The following is an 18,997-nucleotide window of genomic DNA, read 5'->3' as shown; positions in this document are numbered from 1 at the left end:
TTGTCATGCCTAGTTTAGTATTGGTCAGTATACTCTTCATTCTCATAAAGGTGTCTTTTGCCATCCCTATTCTTCTTTTGATGTCCATGTCACACCTGCCATCTGATGTCACCCAGCTTCCTAAGTAGCAAAAGTTCTGTACTTGATTTATGTCTTCCCCATTTATTCTCAGCCTGCAGATAGGATTCTCCTTTTTAGATATCACCATACATTCCATCTTTTTGCAACTGATAGACACATTTTTGCACTTTCTTCAACAATTATATCAATTAAGTTTTGTAGTTCTTCCTCTGTACTTGCAATTAACACAGTGTCATCTGCATATCTGAAATTATTGATGTTTTCACCACCAACTTGGATTCCCAAGATGTCTCTTATTTTTTGTAATATTGTTTCACTGTACACATTAAGTAAATCAGGTGAGAAAACACACCTTTGTCTAACGCCTCTCTCAATTTTCGTGAACTGACTCACTTCTCCATCTATTCTTACAGCGGCCATTTGTTCCCAATACAGGTTTCTGATTAGGTGGAGATCCTTCGAATCTAGATCTAGAGTTTCCTGTAATATTTCAAATAACTTATTGTGCTTCACTTTATCAAATGCTTTTGTGTAGTCGATAAAACAAACAAATCTTTTTGCACTTGAATAGCTCATTCTGATAGTACCTTTAACATCAAATATTGCATTTCTTGTACCTTTATCTTTCACAAAACCACAAGTTCCTCGGCGTCCACATCTCAGCTGACCTCACCTGGACTGCCCATATCTCTTATCAGGTGGGGAAGGCCCAACAGAGACTCTACTTCCTAAGGAAGCTAAAGCACGCTCTCCTCCCTCATCACCTGCTGATCAACTTCTATCGGACAACTATAGAGAGCCTCCTGACGTATTGCTGTGCAGTGTGGTTTGCCAGATGAACAGAACAGGAAGGACTTGCAGCGGGTGGTGAGGGTAGCAGAACGGGTTATTGGCACAACATTACCCTCCCTCAGAGACATTTATACTGGCAGACTTCAAAAGAAGGCTACTTCTATTTCAAAGGATCCCACTCATCCTGGACATCACCTGTTTTCCTCTCTACCTTCTGGGAAGAGATACAGAGCATTAAGGACGAAAACAAAGAGACTCCTTAACAGCTTCTATCTACCCACAAGCAGTGAAATGTATAACACCTCCTTCCCTTCTCCTGCCCCCCTCCTAAGACGGCGGCGGCTAAATGCATCACACTTCCAGGAATGGCAGGTGTGCAATAGTCCTACCCCCCATCCATATATTATTAATTTTGGACTGCGCTCCTGAGGTTTTAGAGTTTATTTTATGTATATATTCTTTGTCATGCTGCAAAACGTTGAGCTGCTAAACTGTGTTTCATTGCTCCACAACAATGACAATAAAGATATTCTATTCTATTGTTCCTTACCTATTTCAGCTTGTATCTTACTTTTAGCTCTTGTCATCAAAATTCTTAGAAGTATCTTGGTGATATGACTCATTAAACTTACGGTCCTATGTAATTCACATTCTATTGCTCCAGGTTTCTTGGGAAGAGTGATAAATACTGATTTTTTTTCATCTGGTATTATTCCAGTCTCATAAATGCCATTGATTAAATCAGTAAGTTTTTCAATTCCATAATCTTCAAGGGCGATAATTTTTTCTATTACTAATTCATCAGGACCTGCTGCCTTTCCTTTCTTTATCTTATTTATTGCATTACGAACTTCAGATTTTAAAACACTTGGACCTTCAATGTTTTTCTTGATTTCTGGTTTTTCGCCTCAATCGTCTTCAAACAATTCCTGAATACACTCAGTCCATCTGTTCATAATCTTATCTTTTTCCATGATAATGGTACCCTCCTTTGCTTTCAAACATCCACCTGAAGAACAGAGGAGCTTTTTGCCAGTGATATTCTTGATTTGTTGATGTAACCTTTTTGGATCAGTAATAGGGATTCTTCCTATTTGCTCACATTCCTGGTTTAAGCATTCTTCTTTGGCTTTTTGACATAAGCTTTTAACTTTCTTATCTAAGGACTTGTATTCTATAGGATTTGCTTTCTTCTGTCTACTTTCTTCCATTAGATTTTTGATTTCATCTGTCATCCATTTATTCTTTGTGCTTTTTTCTTTTTTAGGAATCACTGACTTTGCTGATTCTACCAAGGCATTCTTTAGAGAGTTAGATTTCATTTCTACATGATTGCTATCATCTTCAACAGATTCTATTTCTAGACTTCGAAATCTACTCCTTACTTCAATTGTAAATTTTTGTCTAGTTTTCTTTTTTAATTAATTGCAAGTACTCAAGGGATTGTTCAGGTTTTTGCTTCTTTAGTTTTTTAAGTTTTACTTTTACATAACATACCACTGGGTTATGGTCACTATTACGGTCTGCACCTGGATATGTTTTGCATTGAGTCAATGATCCTGGGTATGACTCTAAACTGCAACTGGTGATGAGGCTCTGATTGGAGACTTTCAGAGCTTTGGGGAAAGTGGAGTTACCCCTTAGTCATTCATTGCTCCCAGGGCCGCTCTGACCCGGAGCGATAGCACCTGCAAGGGTTCCTGTTCAGGATACGAGCAAAGGCCAACAGCAGATCCGGCAGGTTCGGTAACTGAACTTATGACGGAGAAGGTGAATGAGCTGGGACCTCAAATGTCAACAGCTATAGTACAGGCGGATGAACATTTGGGAAGAGAAATGGCGATTTCTTTAGTTCGCCCAACGGTCAGCAATAGCAAACCACCGTTGCTAGGTACTAGGTTCCTAGAATCTATTTGCTAAGAAAACCATGGTCAAACTCACAAAATGTATCACACAACAACAGCGTCAAGAGGATCTTCAAGAAAATTCTGAAGATGCTTCGCTTGGTAGGGTTGATTCTGGTCAGCAGGGGATCCCCGGCCGTCATCAAGCTACTGCTCATAAAATTCAAGTAATACAAAAGAAAATTTGTTTATTTACAACTCCCTTTGAACTTAATGAGTTCACTGAAAGATTATTATACTATCTACCAATATGTAAAAACCTGAAATAAAGTAAATAACCTAAAATAAATGAGTAACATCCAATTTTATAACTAGCATCCACTGGTCCAAAAAATCCAGTAATCTGACACTATCAAAGTTTAGATCAGTTTTACTGGAAAACAGAACTTCAGAATCATTACGTTATCATGTGCATGTGGTGTCACTATATTAAAGTTTTCAGCTCACATTAAATGATAAATTTTATAACCATTTGAATTTGATAAGTTAGTTATTAGTAGTAATTCTTTTAATTGTGTGACTTTTTTCTGTGGTATACTAAAGTTCTAATTTTAACTTGGTGGAAAGGGATATGCATGCATTCTCACCATATCAGTCTGGGGCTGGATACTTCTATCTTTCTCCTAGAAAAGTCTTAATGTTTCAAAGAGGCATAATCAATGGAATCAACAGACCAGTGATCAGTCCTTGTATTGAAGAAAACTTTTAATACGCTTAAAAAGAGAGTTGGATAGCAGTGAGATTAAGAGGGAGAATTCTGAAATTCTGGACCCATGTTGCTTGCTTCATAGATGTGCCAATATTAGTGTTAAAGAGACCTTGTTCAAAATCAGGAACCCAAAATTTGGTTAGGACACCTGCAAAGATAGGGAGAATTAAACTATGAAAGGATTTTAATGTGAAAACAGCGGAATTACGTTAGATGCACTAGAGGACTCAGAACCAATATATTCCAGCAAAGGATGTAATGATGGGTGCAAGATGCATTTTGAGCAATGGAGTTTTTGACAGACACCTGATCCATGTGAGCATTATGGGCATCGACCATCAGATTTTTTTTGCATCCATTAAAAATCAGCATTCTGTTGTGACAGCTGCATTAATTAAGGTTTTCAGCCTTTATTTTAACATTTGAGTAGATGAGATTAAACTGATGTTGAACCATTCTGACATTATGAGGATTATACAGTTTTAACATGGGCCTGATTTACATGTCTCCAATATGTATCCCTTGCAAAACTAGTGGGAAGCATAAGCTTGCTGACAGCAATCAACCATCATGGTCTCACAGAGATTACAAAGACATTTTCAGGGTGCCCTCAAGTTTAGGTGAGAGGAGGGGTGTGAGGGGTTGCACGTTTCCAAGGTAAGGATGAACTAATATTCTCCGATACTAAAAGAAACAAGAGACTGCAGATGTTGGAAATCCTAAACAACACGCAAAGGAGCAGGTCAAGTGGAATCTATGAAGGGAAATAAACAGTTAATGTTTCAGGTTGAGACACTTCATCAAAACAGGAAATAAAGAGGGGGAGATGGGTAATATAAAAAAGTTGATGTAAGGGGTGGGTAAGAACTGGCAGGTAATAGATGGATCAGGGTTTGGGTGGGAGTGATAGGCAAATGTGAGATGGAGAAGAGTGGGAATGATGTAAGAAGCTGGGAGGTGATGGATGAGAATAACAAAGAACTGAAAAAGATGGGATCAGATAGGGGAGGGCAGTAGACCATGGAATAAAGGTAAGGAGATGGGGAAGAGAAACCACTGGGAGGAATATGTGAATGATGGGCAGATAAAGAAGATGGTGGTGAGGAAAGAGATAGGGTGATGGGGAGCAGACAGATCAGGACAGAAGTGGAATGGTTACTGGAAGTTAGAGAAATTGATGTTCACGCTGTCAGGTTGGAGAGCCACGAAGGCAGAATATGAGGTGCCATTCAGATGCTGGGATCTGAAACAGCAAACAATGTTGTAATAGAACTGAGCAGATCAAGAAGCATCTTTACTATGCTCAGTTGCACTTCTATTCATCCTGACCTGTCTCAGAAAGTAAAATATTTTTTCTCTCTCTTGAGTAGTTGCTTTTGCTTTAGTAGAGTCCATTAAAACAGAAGACTGCAGGATGATTGTGACATGTTAGCGGGTAAAATACCTAGGTGATTTAAGCTGCCTTTGGGTGGGAAAGCTTAAAGTATCCCCTTTTCTTTCTATATTAATTATATAGCAGTTGTGTGGTCATATTGATCAAATTGATTCTTTTTTGCTTGACCAAAACTTGATGAAAGAACAGTATTTAACAGGTTGTTATTAATGGAATATAACTGCAGTTGTTTAATAAATGACTTCTCAATAAGTTGATCATTTTTCTACCCTTTTTAGCTTGATCTGGTCCAACTACATACCATTCCTAGCCAACTGGCCAAAGACATGCAGAAACTCAACCGCAAACGCAAGTATGGTTGCTTTAAAAGATTAGAGAATATTGCAATTTTCTTCTGTGTAATCTACTATGCATGCCCAAACTAACAGATATAGTTATCTTTCATAGATCACATCCTTTTTTAAAAAAAAATGTTCTTTGTTTCTTAGAAATGACATTTGATATTTCCTGGAAGATTTGAATGTTATAATCAGCATACAATATGTTAATATTTTGAAATAACTAGTTTTTTGAGAGGAATTGATTAGCAATTTTACCTCCTAATACCATCTAAGCAAATAGATAAATATGCAGCATATTAGTTTGAAAGGAAAGGCCTTCATTTCAAAATAGTCATTAGTGATACAGAATAGTAAAATCAGTGTATCTTTAAAACAGATTCTGCAGGCAACTCCATAAAATTCCAGGCCCTGAACCATAGAACACAGAACAGAAAAATATAGATACAGACCTGTCTGCCCATGATGTCTGTCCCAACCCATGAGGCCATTCCAAACTAATCCTATCTGCCTGTATGTGGCTTGAATGCCCCCATTCTCTGCCTGTCATGTGCCGGTCTGAATGCCCCTTAAACATTATTATCATACCTACTTCCACCACTTTTGCTGGCAGGGCTTTTCAGGCACCTATCACTTTCTGTGTAAAAGAAAATTGCTTCATAAACCTCCTTTAAACTTTGTCCTCTCACAGGAAAGCTATGCCCTTTAATATTTGACATTTCCACTCAGGAAAAAGGACTGACTGTATATCTGACTATATATCACCTTATATTCTCTCTGGATAGCCATCAACCTGATGGCATGAATATTGGTTTATCCTAAAAAGAAAAAAATCGCTCCCCCTCCCCTCTGGCCTCTTACCACTTCTCACCTGTCTACCACTTCCCTCTGGTGTGCCTCCTCCTTCCTTTTCTCCTATGGTCCATTCTCCTCTCCTGTCAGATTCTTTCCTCTCCAACCCTTTACCTAACACCTTTAAGCTATCCTCCTTCACCTACCCACACCTTTTTACTTTGGCATCTTACCTCTTCCTTTCCAGTCCTTAAGAAGGGTCTTGGCCTGAAATGTTGACTGTTTGTTCATTTCCAGAGATGCTGCCCGACCTGCTGAGTTCCTCCAGCATTTTGTATGTGTTGCCATCTATCAATGCTTTTTATAATTTTATTAACTTCTATGAAGTCGCTCCTCAGCCTCCACCAGTGCCAAGAAAACAACCCAAGCTTGCCTAACATCTCTTTTATTGTCTTATGGTCTCTCCTCATAGCACATGCCCTCGAAACCAAGTAGCATCCTGATAAACCTCTTGCAACTCTCCAAAGCCGCCACATCCTTCCTATAATGTGGCAACTAGAATTCAGTGTAATACTCCAGGTGCAGTCTAATTAGAGTTTTATAACTAAGACCATGAGACGTAGGAGCACAATTAGGCCATTTGGCCCATCAGACTACTCTGCTATTTAATCATGGCTGATCCTTTTTACCCCTCCTCAGCCCCACTCCCTGTCCTTCACCCGTAACGTTTGATGCCATGTCCAATCAAGAACCTATCAATCTCTGCCTTAAATACACCCAAAGACCTGGCCGCCACAGCAGCTTGTTGTAACGGATTCCACAAATCTGCCACTCTCTGGCAAAAGAAGTTGCTCTGTGTCTCTGTTTTAAATGGATATCCCTCAATCCTGAGGCTATGCCTTCTTGTTCTAGACTCCCCCACCATGGAAAACATCCTTTCCACATCTACTCTGTCTAGGCCTTTCAACATTCGAAAGATTTCAATGAGGTCCCCCCTCATCCTTCTAAATTCCAGGGAGTACTGACCTAGAGCTATCAAACGTTCCTTATATGATAACCCTTTCATCCTTGTGAATCTCCTCTGGACCCTCTCCAACGCCAGCACATCTTTTCTTAGATGAAGAGCCCAAAACTGTTGTCAATACTCAAGGTTAGGCCTCACCAGTGCCTTATAAAGCCTCAGCATCACATCCCTGCTCTTGTATTCTAGACCACTTAAAATGACTGCTAACATTGCATTTGCCTTCCTCACCAGGGTGTTCTGCACAAGGACTCCCAAGTCCCTTTGCATCTCAGATTTTTGGATTTTCTCCCCATTTAGAAGATAAACTACACATTTATTTCTACCAAAGTACAGGATCATGCATTTTCCAACATTGTATTTCATTTGTCAGGTTCGTCAGGCAAGATTTTCCCTTAAGGAAACCATGCTGACTTCGTCCTATCTTGTCTTGTGCCACTAAGTAATTCATAACCTCGACCTTAACAATTGACTCCAAGGTCTTCCCAATCACTGAGGTCAGGCTAACCCATCTATAAATCTACAACATAACTTCCTGACTCTTGAACTCAGTGTCTCACCCATCAACCTGTGCAGCCACTTTCAGGAAGCTATAAATTTGGACCCCAAGATCCCTTTGTACATCAACACTGTTAAGTGTCTTGCCATGAAGTGTACTGTCTTTTACATTTAATCTCCTAAAATACAACACTTCACACTTAACCAGTTTAAACTCCATCTCCCATTTCTGCACCCATATCTGCAACTTGTCTATATCTTGCTGTATCCTTTAGCAATCTTCTACACAATCCACAACACTTCCAGGCTTTGTTTCATTTGTGAACTTACTAACCCACCCATCAACTTTTTTCATCCAAGCCATTTATACATACCACTAACAGTGGAGATCCTATTACAGATCCTTGAGGAAAAACCTCCAGTCGCAAACTTCTGGCAAGAATGAATCCCATTTACCATTGACACTGTCAACTATCTTCTATGGGCAAGCTATTCCAAATCCAAATGGCTAAATTCCCATTGATCCCATGCACCTTAAACTTCTGGATGACCCTACCAGGAGAGACCTTGTTAAATGCCTTGCTAAAAGTCCAATAGACAGGCCTATCAATTCTATCTTCATTAATTGCCTTGATCACCTCTTCCAAAAATGCAATCTACTTAGTAAGATAGGACTTGCTCTGCACAAAGCTATGCTGACTATCCCTAATTAGGCCATGGTTTTCCAAGTGTTTATACACTCTGTGGCTACTTTAGAATAGTAGAATAGAATAGTCATACTTTATTGATCCCGGGGGAAATTGGTTTTCATTACAGTTGCGCCATAAATAATAAATAGTAATAAAACCATAAATAGTTAAATAGTAATATGTAAATTATGCCAGGAAATAAGTCCAGGACCAGCCTATTGGCTCAGGGTGTCTGACCCTCCAAGGGAGGAGTTGTAAAGTTTGATGGCCACAGGCAGGAATGACTTCCTATGACACTCTGTGTTGCATCTCGATGGAATGAGTCTCTGGCTGAATGTACTCCTGTGCCCACCCAGTACATTATGTAGTGGATGGGAGACATTGTCCAAGATGGCATGCAACTTGGACAGCATCCTCTTTTCAGACACCACCGTCAGAGAGACCAGTTCCATCCTCACAACATCACTGGCCTTACGAATGAGTCTGTTGATTCTGTTGGTGTCTGCTACCTTCAGCCTGCTGCCCCAGCACACAACAGCAAACATGATAGCACTGGCCACCACAGACTCATAGAACATCCTCAGCATCATCCGGCAGATGTTAAAGGACCTCAGTCTCCTCAGGAAATAGAGACGGCTCTGACCCTTCTTGTAGACAGTCTCAGTGTTCTTTGACCAGTCCAGTTTATTGTCAGTTCATATCCCAGGTATTTGTAATCTTCCACCATGTCCACACTGACCCCCTGGATGGAAACAGGGGTCACCGGTACCTTAGCTCTCCTCAGGTCCACCACCAGCTCCTTAGTCTTTTTCACATTAAGCTGCAGATAATTCTGCTCACACCATGTGACAAAGTTTCCTACCGTAGCCCTGTACTCAGCCTCATCTCCCTTGCTGATGCATCCAACTATGGCAGAGTCATCAGAAAACTTCTGAAGATGACAAGACTCTGTGCAGTAGTTGAAGTCTGAGGTGTAAATGGTGAAGAGAAAGGGAGACAAGACAGTCCCCTGTGGAGCCCCAGTACTGCTGATCACTCTGTTGGACACACAGTGTTGCAAGCACATGTACTGTGGTCTGCCAGTCGGGTAATCAAGAATCCATGACACCAGGGAAGTATCCACCTGCATCGCTGTCAGCTTCTCCCCCAACAGAGCAGGACGGATGGTGTTGAACGCACTGGAGACGTCAAAAAACATGACCCTCACAGTGCTCGCTGGCTTGTCCAGGTACATTAGGTACATCTACTTGCTAATGAAAATATATTAAAAGCATGCAGACATGGTAAAGATGTTTATTTGTTGTTCAGACCAAACATCAGAATGAGGAATAAATGTGATCTAAGTGACCTTGACTGTTGATTAATTGTTGGTGCCAGATGGGGTGGGTTGAATATGTCAGAAATTACTGATCCCCTGGGATTTACACACACACACACACACACACACACACACAATAGACTCTAGAATTTACAAGCAATGGTACAAAAAACATAAATCATCCGGTATCATCCAAATTTACCCCCACTCTCTAAACCTATGTAAATCCCCTATGTCTATACCTTTGTAGCCTCCTTATGTCACCTTTACAAATTACTTTCCAGTCATCAGTAAATTTAGCAACTACAACTTTGTCGATTTCAGCCTCATCATTTATATACTGTACAGTGAACTTTAAAAAATATATCAAGTCTCCACTAGAATTCTTGTCTACCACATGTTATATTTTATCAACCAGATGGCTTATAATTATGCCCTCTCTATTAGCCAGCTCCTGTATGCATTCTGTAAATTTGGAAATAGTACATTCAACAGTTTTTCTTATCCACAAGGTAATGTTATTTATTCAAATAACTCAGATTACTTAGTCAAGCATGACTTTCATGATTAACAAACAAAATAAGAAGCAAGTTGACATCCATAGAGCCAAAAGCTAAGATGCTAATCAGCCCAATTTTGTAGCAAATATATTTCTGAAAGATCATGGATCAGAGAATGCTAAATTTGATGAAAGTAATAAATCTCATTCAGAGCAAGTCAGGCAGTAGAAGATACAGATTGTGGCACTGAGACATAGTGATTACATTTGATACATGAACTGAGGGGGAAAGGCACAAGTCACAAACAGATAGTCAAGTTAAATATAAGAAAACCTTAAAAGGATTGAGAAATAGATAATTACAGTATATTAAACTGAACTATTATCGTGAAAGCACAGAAAAATTTTGGGGGATGTTCAACAATGGAAAACCAATTCATGCTCTTTAAAATACAACATCTCCATTCACAGTAAAACTCGAATAACCTGGCAACATTGGTACTTCTATGGTGCTTGCCTGTCAGATTTGCCATGTTCTTGGATATTACTCCCAAAAATACCCTAACTAACTTGTAATTTACATTTTTTAAGATGTTACACAATCCACTTTCAGATAACCTACATCCTTGGTGTTCTTCTCCTACACATGCTCATCTGTCCACTTTCTTTTCTTTTCCCTTTGTTAATCTTTGCTATCTCCTCTCCCTCCCTCGCCTGGCTCCATATGCCCATTATTCCCTCCCTATCTAGTTCCACACAGCACCTACCAACCTCTGTTCCACCCTTCCCTCATACTGGTCTTCTTTCCTCTCAGCCCTGATGCAGGTCTTCACTTAAAATGTTGACTTATACTTTGTGCCTCCACAGATGTTTCCATGTGTATCTCTATGACCCTCTGTAGCTTGGACTGCTGTATTGTTACAGTGTTCTGTTTTTTTATTCTACATCTACAGTCTTCTCTGTCTTCATTTGACCTTATTCCTGGCCTCATATCCAGTCCAATAACATAAGATGATACCAAGCCAAAATAATACTTACACGAATATAAGAACTTGGTGAGCAAAGGGATACAAGGTTAACAGTGATTCTTGAAAAGGGTCTTTCTTATTTAAAAAATTGCACAAAATATGAAATTTAATAAAATATTTAGAAATAATAGTGAAGAAGAAAATGGTAATGGGACATGAATCTAAGGAGAATATTGAAAATAAGGAATAAATAGATAATTAACATTAATTATATGCTCATGGAGACAATAATAAAGGTTAAGATAGAGTCATACAGTGCAGAAAATGACCTTATAGATCATAAAGTCTGTGCCAATCTTCAAGCACCCATTTACACTAACCCTACATTAATCCCATTTTGTTCTCCCCTTATTCAAACCAACTCTCACTGGTTTCTACCATGCACCAACTCACTAGGGGCAAATGCAGTGAACAATTTTTCAGGCTTTGATCATTTCCATTACAGTGCATTAAAAGAAACTATTGAGGAAATTGCTAATGTTTTAGCCGTAATTTTCTAGACTCTCTAGATTTGGGAAGGGTGATTGAATACATACAATCATTAAGCCATTATTTCAGAAGGGAGAGAGAAGAGTAGGGGAAAACAGTAAAGCTGTATCAAAGAAATTCTATTTAATTTCTCACATAACCAAGGTAGGATTTCTTATTTGATTATTAGTCTAAACTTCTGAAATAATGCCCCGGCAGCTTTGCTCTATTGCTCCCAGTTACAAAATACTAACATTCCAAACTAGGTCACTCTCATCACAACCAGCAATTTCAATCATCCAAGGATTTTGTTTTGTTTCTTAAGCATTTGCTCCCAAGCTTTTTTCTTAATCTTAATGTTGCTTTTGCTAGAAAACAATAATCCGGCATTTAAGGTTTGTGGGGCTTCAAATTTAGGCAGCCCTTTGTAAGAAAGTTTCTATGAGGAAGTTGATGAAGCCCTGACATGGTAACTTAATACCCATGCATATTCCCACAACATATGCTTTTATCAGTGTTTCTTCCATTGTAAGTTAATAAGAGTGTTTCATTATCTATTTAAACAGATTATTTGTAAAAACATACATTGGCAAAGTAATTCATTACATTTACGTGGAAAAATTTAAGCCTTTGCTGATTCCAATGTTTGTGAAAATATTCTTTTTTTACCTCAGCAATTTGGAGAAGACAAAAGTTGAACTAGATGAGCAACACAAGGAACTTCGCAATTCTGTGCAACAAATTGAGCACAAATGCAGAATAATAGAAGCTGAAAAATTGGAAGTTATGAAAGAATTAGATGAAAAAAGAGTTTTGCTGGACAATAAAGAGCAAGAATGCAACCAATTGATTAAGCTGATTGAATTGGGTAAAGAGAATGAATCAGCATTAATGGGAGAAAGGTTTGTCATAAGTAATATAAAGATTTGTTCATCTTGTGATGGTAATGACTGTAGCTTTTACATTTACCTATAGTTATGAAAATAAAATGTGAATGTTCATTACCTGATTCGGTCAGATTTAAGTTTTGGGTGATCAGGAAGACAAGTCTTAAGATGACTTATTCTGAGATTTTGAGAAATGTCCTGCAACTCAGTTTTCTGCTGCCACCTCTACAATTAGATGAAATCATCTTTCTACAATAGAAGGTCACTTATTGGTGAAAATTTGCTCTTGAACAGGAGAGTGAAAATCTTTGCCTGTGTGAAACAAGATCATATACATTAAGGGAGTTATAGAGATGAGCAAGCCTACTTCATGGCATTTTGGACCTTTCAAAGTGAATACACCCAAAGTAAATACATTGTGACAGCTTCAGTGTTTCATGAATTGATTTTGATGTGACCTTTGTAGCTAAGAAATTCTACACTTCATAAAACTGGTCTAATATTTATATTATCCAAGAATAATAATGTGTAAGTGTTTAAAATCAATGGGCAGTCAACAGAACCTCTTTCATAATGGCCAACTCAAACTCATGTTGCTTAAAATGTCTTGAATATCTTTTCTTAATAAAATTATTTTTCACATTCATTTTTTTAAATTATCATTGCTTAGTCTAAATTTAAAAAAACAAAATAAGCTTGCACCTATGTAGTACCTTTCACAACATCAGGATTCTCAAACTCAACAGGGAAAGCAGTTCAAAAGAATTGAACCATAAATCCCACCCTCCTACAGATTTTATGACAAGCAAAATGAGAGCTGATATAATCAACGTTTGTTACTTTGTATGAGTCTCTAATATGACCTTATAGTTCCCCAACAAGTGCCTTCAGTTTTATTCATTTTCAGTCATTTCTATAAGTTTAATACTTTTTCACATTACCATAATATGGCATACCTATTATGTTATAAAAGAAGGCTATTGGGTCCATCAGGTTCATCTTGGCTCTCAAAAAGGTCATCTTACTCTTATTTCTTGTGATGCTGCAATTTTATCTCTCATATACATGCATCGACCCCTTTGGTTCTTTTGCCACTTTACCTGCTCTAAAGGACGTTTAGAGTAGCCAGTCGACCTATCAGCACATATTTGGACTGTGCCTGGAAAGCAGAGCACCAAGAATGTACAAACACCACACAAACAGCACCAGATCTCAGAATTGAATTCTGGTCTTCAGAGCTGTGGGATAGCAGCACTTAGTGCTCTGCCCATTAAGCCATACATAGGCGTACTTTTGTGCATAATATTTATAGCTTTGGGGATTCAGAATATAAAATTTAAAAAGAATTGCACATCAGCTCCATTGTGATAAAATTGATTGTGTGACAACACATTTTCAAAGTGGTGCACCCTGTGTGTTATTGAAATGGAAAATCATGCACTTACAGCACAGTGCACAAAGTTTTGGAGTTTTCTTCCTTTTTTCAGCAACATTGCCTTGGTATCACAATGGTAGCGAGTGGCATTGACTGCCCTCTTGGATACCATTTCCACAGTTTTCATCAAGGTAGCAGACAGCATAGGCTCCTTATACAGAGGAGGTCTTCTTGAGGCTTGGAATCAGACCGCCAGCCATGATTCATAGTCCTTGCCTGACCTACCCAGACCACCATTGTAATTACCTGACAGACAAAGACTAATTTGTCAAACCACTGATCATTAACGTTCAGCCAACCATAATCCACTACCCACCCCACAATCCCAGTTTGTAATCCTTGCCCCCAACTCCTCCAGTCCACCAACCTCCCTCTACATTTCTTCTCCATGGTCCTTCGACCAATTTGACCTTAGTATCTAGGTCCTGCCCCGAGTGTTCTACCATGATTGTAGTGCAATTGAACATTTTCTCAAGGTACCACCTTGACCTTTATATCGAGATCTCATCCCAATCAAACTCTCTTTGAAATGTCTGGTTCAACATTATTCCAAGATTCCAGTCCAACAAAATCCAAGTTTGATTCCTTTCACAAGTTCTTGGACTAATTCCTGAATCTTTATGCTTCAGCTCCCAGAATCTATCTTCCCTGTTATTCCCTTACCTAATCCAGACCTGGCTCCTTGATTTCCTTCTCCTGTTCCACAATGGTGAAACCTTAGGTCTTGTGAGCTATTGCATTCCCCAGTAGTAGGAGTTTCAATGGCAAAAGTTTAGCATGCCTGAAAAGATGTCGTTTGAAGGACATACAGAAGAAAATATGCAGATGCCTGGCCTGCTGAGCACCTCCAGCATTTTGTGTGTGTTGCATTTAAAGCTCATCTTTTGCGTATAAAAATTTGAAGCATGTTTTAAAACAACGGTGATTATTTGAAAGGTATAAAACTATTTTCTTTAATTAATTAAATCTTCGTTTTAAGATGTTACAATGACAGAAATTAGCTTTGGGTGTAATTAATCCCTCTTTCAAATTTAACAGGGCTTCCTTGGACTTGCAGCTACGTTACATCCAAACTGAAAAGAAACTAATGTCTGACACAGTAGCATTGAAACAAAGAGAGAAGGAACAGGAGCTACGAAAGATAAAGAAAAAAGAACTACAGTTGAAGATAGCAATTGATTCACTTTCATATGTTGAATTTATCAATGAAAAGGCCAAATCACAGGTAAAGATAGTTAGATATTTGTAGTTAGAACATTTATATATTACAAATGCATAGCTATTGTAACCATAAAATAATCAGAAACAGCTTGGCATAAATCATTTGTTTCAGTGGTTACTCTCCACATGTGAAATGGTCATGTTTGTTTATCCTATCTCAGTCTTGCATCATTTTACAATATGATGAAATAATTCCAGCACGGAAATGGCAAAATTTGCAGATGACAGAAGGTTACGAAGTTAAAATAGGGATGGACTATAACAAGCAGAAAGGCTAACTTGGACAATGGGTCTTTAATAGAAAATATGCTTTGATATAGATAAGTATACAGTGAAGCATAGAGTTAAGAAAAGAGATAATCAATAGCTCTAGATTTTGCGAAATATTCCTGAAGTTCTTTGTATTTTCCCATCTTTCCATTGTCCGCTGCCTCCTCAAAGTAATCAATCACAAGTTTCTTGTTTTCTTTATCTTGTTTATCCCAGAAATTCATATAGAGTTCATAGAATATTAATTTGTAGCAGTAGTTTCATAGTAATAGAGCCTTAATGATTATGTGTGTTGTACTCCACTTCTGAAATTTAGTGTCATTAATACCAAAGTGACCAAAGTTTGGGGGCATTGTTCAACATTCATCCTCCTTATTCCAACTCTTCCATCATGTGTTTCTAACTGCGAGTTAATCTCTAGCTGGTAATGAAAAAACTGGTATGGAGTCCTTAAAAGTTAACGTTTGGGAGGAGATCTTCTCATGAGAACTGTGGGAGTTCATTGGTTTGTAATGGATATTGGTGACTAACATCCCCAGAGATGCAGGTATAGAAGTCAAGAAAGCTAAAGAAAGAGTTAGATAAGGGACTTCTCCCTCCAGAGAAGCCAACTGATCGGTATGTATCACCTGAATCTTCAGCATTTATTTCAGATAGTGTGTTAATCTGGAGAAACTGTTGTTGTTCTCACTGAAGCTAAGAAGAAATATAGTGTTTTGGTTAGATAAGGTAAATGGAAGGAAGCTGTTCCCATTATTGGATGGTTTATAGGCTAAGGACCAGAATTTTAAATTTTTAGACAGAAAGTGCAGAGAGAAACCTTTTATATAAAAGGTTGCAATGATATGGAATGCATTGCCCGTAGGAGTCATGGAACTGAAGTGTTCAAAATAAAACTAGGTATCGTCAAAGAGAGAATTAGTTGCAGATCTGTGGGGAAGGAGCAGGGAATGGGACTGATGGGCTTGATCTACTTTTGACTTGATCAACTTTATATTTCTGTGATACTGTGAAATAATGAAGTCTTAGCAAAAATTGCTAATATGCCACATGCATTTAGATGCATGGTCAGTTTGTAGAAACAGTAACAAAACACAAGAGTTGGAAGATGCTGTATTTCTGGAGCAAATTGTTCCTGAATTTTGCATCTCCATTCTCGGTGATGTAGGGCCTTGACTCAAAATGATAACAATTACTCCTTCTCTCCACCTTCATAGATGCTGCTCAATCCTTTGAGTTCCTTCTGCAATTTGTTTTTTTGTGGAAATAGAATACTGCTTTCAAAAATTAGTTCACTATAACCTACTAATATACTATTAATGAACTGTCATGCTTATAGTGCTAAATCAACCAGTTGCAAATTTCTTAGATACGTAATTGAGTGCAGTTCTACTCTGTTTATGTTCAAAACAATAATCTTGTCTTACATATAGTTTTTGATTGACTTTGTTGTGTTCATACTATAATTTTTAATTTTTTTTTAACTAAAGATGGATTCAATTTCTCATGGTGGATCACTGTTGGAAAGAAGAACTGAGCTGGAAAATGAAGTTAAAAGTCTCAAAAGAAAATTAGCAGACCAGGTGAGCTGTCATTGTTCTTGGGAAATGAGTGTATTTGCAAGTCGCTAGGTATTGCAATGTCAGCAACATCCACTCTCCTTCAATTGGAAGTACTCATGTACTGCTTTTGAGTAAGGAATTAAAGAATATGGCCTGAACTGGGTGAGGAATTAAAGAATATGGCCTGAATACACAAAATCATCAGTGATATATTTCCAAGTGTGACTTGGAGGAAAGCTTGCAGATGGGACATTCCCATGTGGTAGCTGTCTTTGTTCAATGCATAGAGATTGCAACTTCGGAACATGATTCAAAAAGGTGAGTTGTGCAAATATGTGCACATTTCAGCCAGAGTGTTCTGATGTAGATTGTATAAATGTACTTGCAAACAATAGATAAGGCCTAATCAAGTCGAGACACCAGAGACCGCAAATGCTTAACAAACAATCTGCTGGAAGAGCTTAGCAGGCCAAGCGACATCTGTGGATGGAAAAGAATTAAGTCCTGATGCAGTGATTTGAGCTGAAGTGTCAACAATTCCTTTCCTCCCATAGATAAAGCTTGACCTGCTGCGTTTCTCCAGCAAATTGTTTGTTGCCACAGTCAAGTGGGTTCCTTTGTCCTGCATGGTGTCAAAGTGTTTAACTGTTTTTGGAGCTGTACTTATTCAAGCAAGTGGTCTTTATTCACACTCTGGACTTGACATTTGTTGATTGTGAGAAGGTTTTGAGGAGGAAGCAGTTGAGTCATTAGCCACAATATAATCCCAAAACCGCTGCCATAATGTAAATAAAATAACATGACGAACTGAAAATGTGGCAGATAAATATTTTCTGATGAGTATTTACAAATTTGATGACTAAGATAAAGCTTTGGATTCAAAAGAGATGCTCCATAAGGTCATTATCATTTGGGATGTACAAACGTTTGTATTTTAGTTTGAGAAGGACTGCTTCCTGTTGTGTCTGGTATGAAGAGTATAGATTTGGTGCGCAACAGTTTATTCAACTACTTTGCAAAGCAAAAGTCGATAAGAGATAAAGAAATTATAAGATAACTCCAAATTCTTCTAACTTTAGAGAGGACAGAAAAAATTATCTATGTTACTTGCTAATGCTGAGTGACAAATAAACACTTCACTGTTAAAACACTAATTTTATTTATCTGCAGCTTTCTTTGACTGAAGTAGAGGCTCATCTGTTGCGTAAGCGATTGGTTGAAGAAGATAATCTTATTGCAGAACAAAGACATGCCCGTGAAGAAGTTGTAAATCTAACTCGCCTTGCTCAGATCAGATCTGATGAGAGGGATTCAAAAGCAAGGGATCTTGTAAATATTCAGGTAACCTTTGGATTGTTATTCTATCATTCTCTTTCATTAAATCGTATTTATTATTATTAGATGAAAATAAAAGATCAAAACTCAGATCAAAATTGATGCCTGGATTTAAATGTCACAGATCTGATGCTGTTTCAAGACAATGGCTGGAGAAAGGTTGGCTCATTAAACAAGTTCCAGTTTTCAATTTAGAGCCATCAAGTCCACATGTCCATTAGCCATAAGGCATAGGAGCAGAATTAGGCTATTCAGCCCATTAAATCTGTTCCACCATTTAATCATGGCTGATCCTGGATCCCATTCGACCCCATACACCTGTTCTCTCATCATATCTTCTGATTCCCTGACCAATCAGGAATCTACCAACTTCCACTTCGAATATAGCCATGGACTTTGCCTCCACCACAGTCTGTGGCAGAGCATTCCACAGATTCACCACTCTTTGGCTAAAAAAATTCCTTATTTCTGTTCTAAAAGGTTACCCCTCAATTTTCAGGCTGTGCCCTCTAGTTCTAGATACTCCCAGCAGAGGAAACATCCCCTCCACATCCATCTTATCTAGTCCTTTCAACATTTGGTAGGATTCAATGAGATTCCCATGATTTCTTCTAAATTCCTTTCTTTTCAAATCTTTTTATTGTATATATATATATAGGAAAAATAACATGAGTACATCGAAGTAACAACACTTACAATGCCTCAAAAAAAACCATCATCTTAAAGATTGAAAACAAAAGTTTGTGATAACAAAAAA

At 38.2% G+C, this 18,997-nt stretch overlaps 1 protein-coding gene across 1 annotated transcript in view; it reads left to right on the top strand.

Moving 5' to 3' along the window:
- ccdc146 (coiled-coil domain containing 146) overlaps positions 1-18,997 on the top strand; it is a 141,575-nt gene that overhangs the window by 75,947 nt on the left and 46,631 nt on the right. Inside the window, exons 7-11 of the mRNA XM_063072832.1 lie at positions 5,158-5,231; positions 12,205-12,432; positions 14,891-15,077; positions 16,834-16,926; positions 18,076-18,246. Of these exons, the coding sequence (XP_062928902.1) occupies positions 5,158-5,231; positions 12,205-12,432; positions 14,891-15,077; positions 16,834-16,926; positions 18,076-18,246 (753 nt within the window). The remainder of the gene's footprint in view (positions 1-5,157; positions 5,232-12,204; positions 12,433-14,890; positions 15,078-16,833; positions 16,927-18,075; positions 18,247-18,997) is intronic.

The sequence above is a fragment of the Mobula hypostoma genome, chromosome 20 (assembly GCF_963921235.1).
Source record: "Mobula hypostoma chromosome 20, sMobHyp1.1, whole genome shotgun sequence".
In the NCBI taxonomy this organism is placed as follows: domain Eukaryota; kingdom Metazoa; phylum Chordata; class Chondrichthyes; order Myliobatiformes; family Myliobatidae; genus Mobula; species Mobula hypostoma.
Note: the sequence above shows the minus strand (reverse complement) of the source record. Positions and strands in the feature narration are given on the sequence as shown.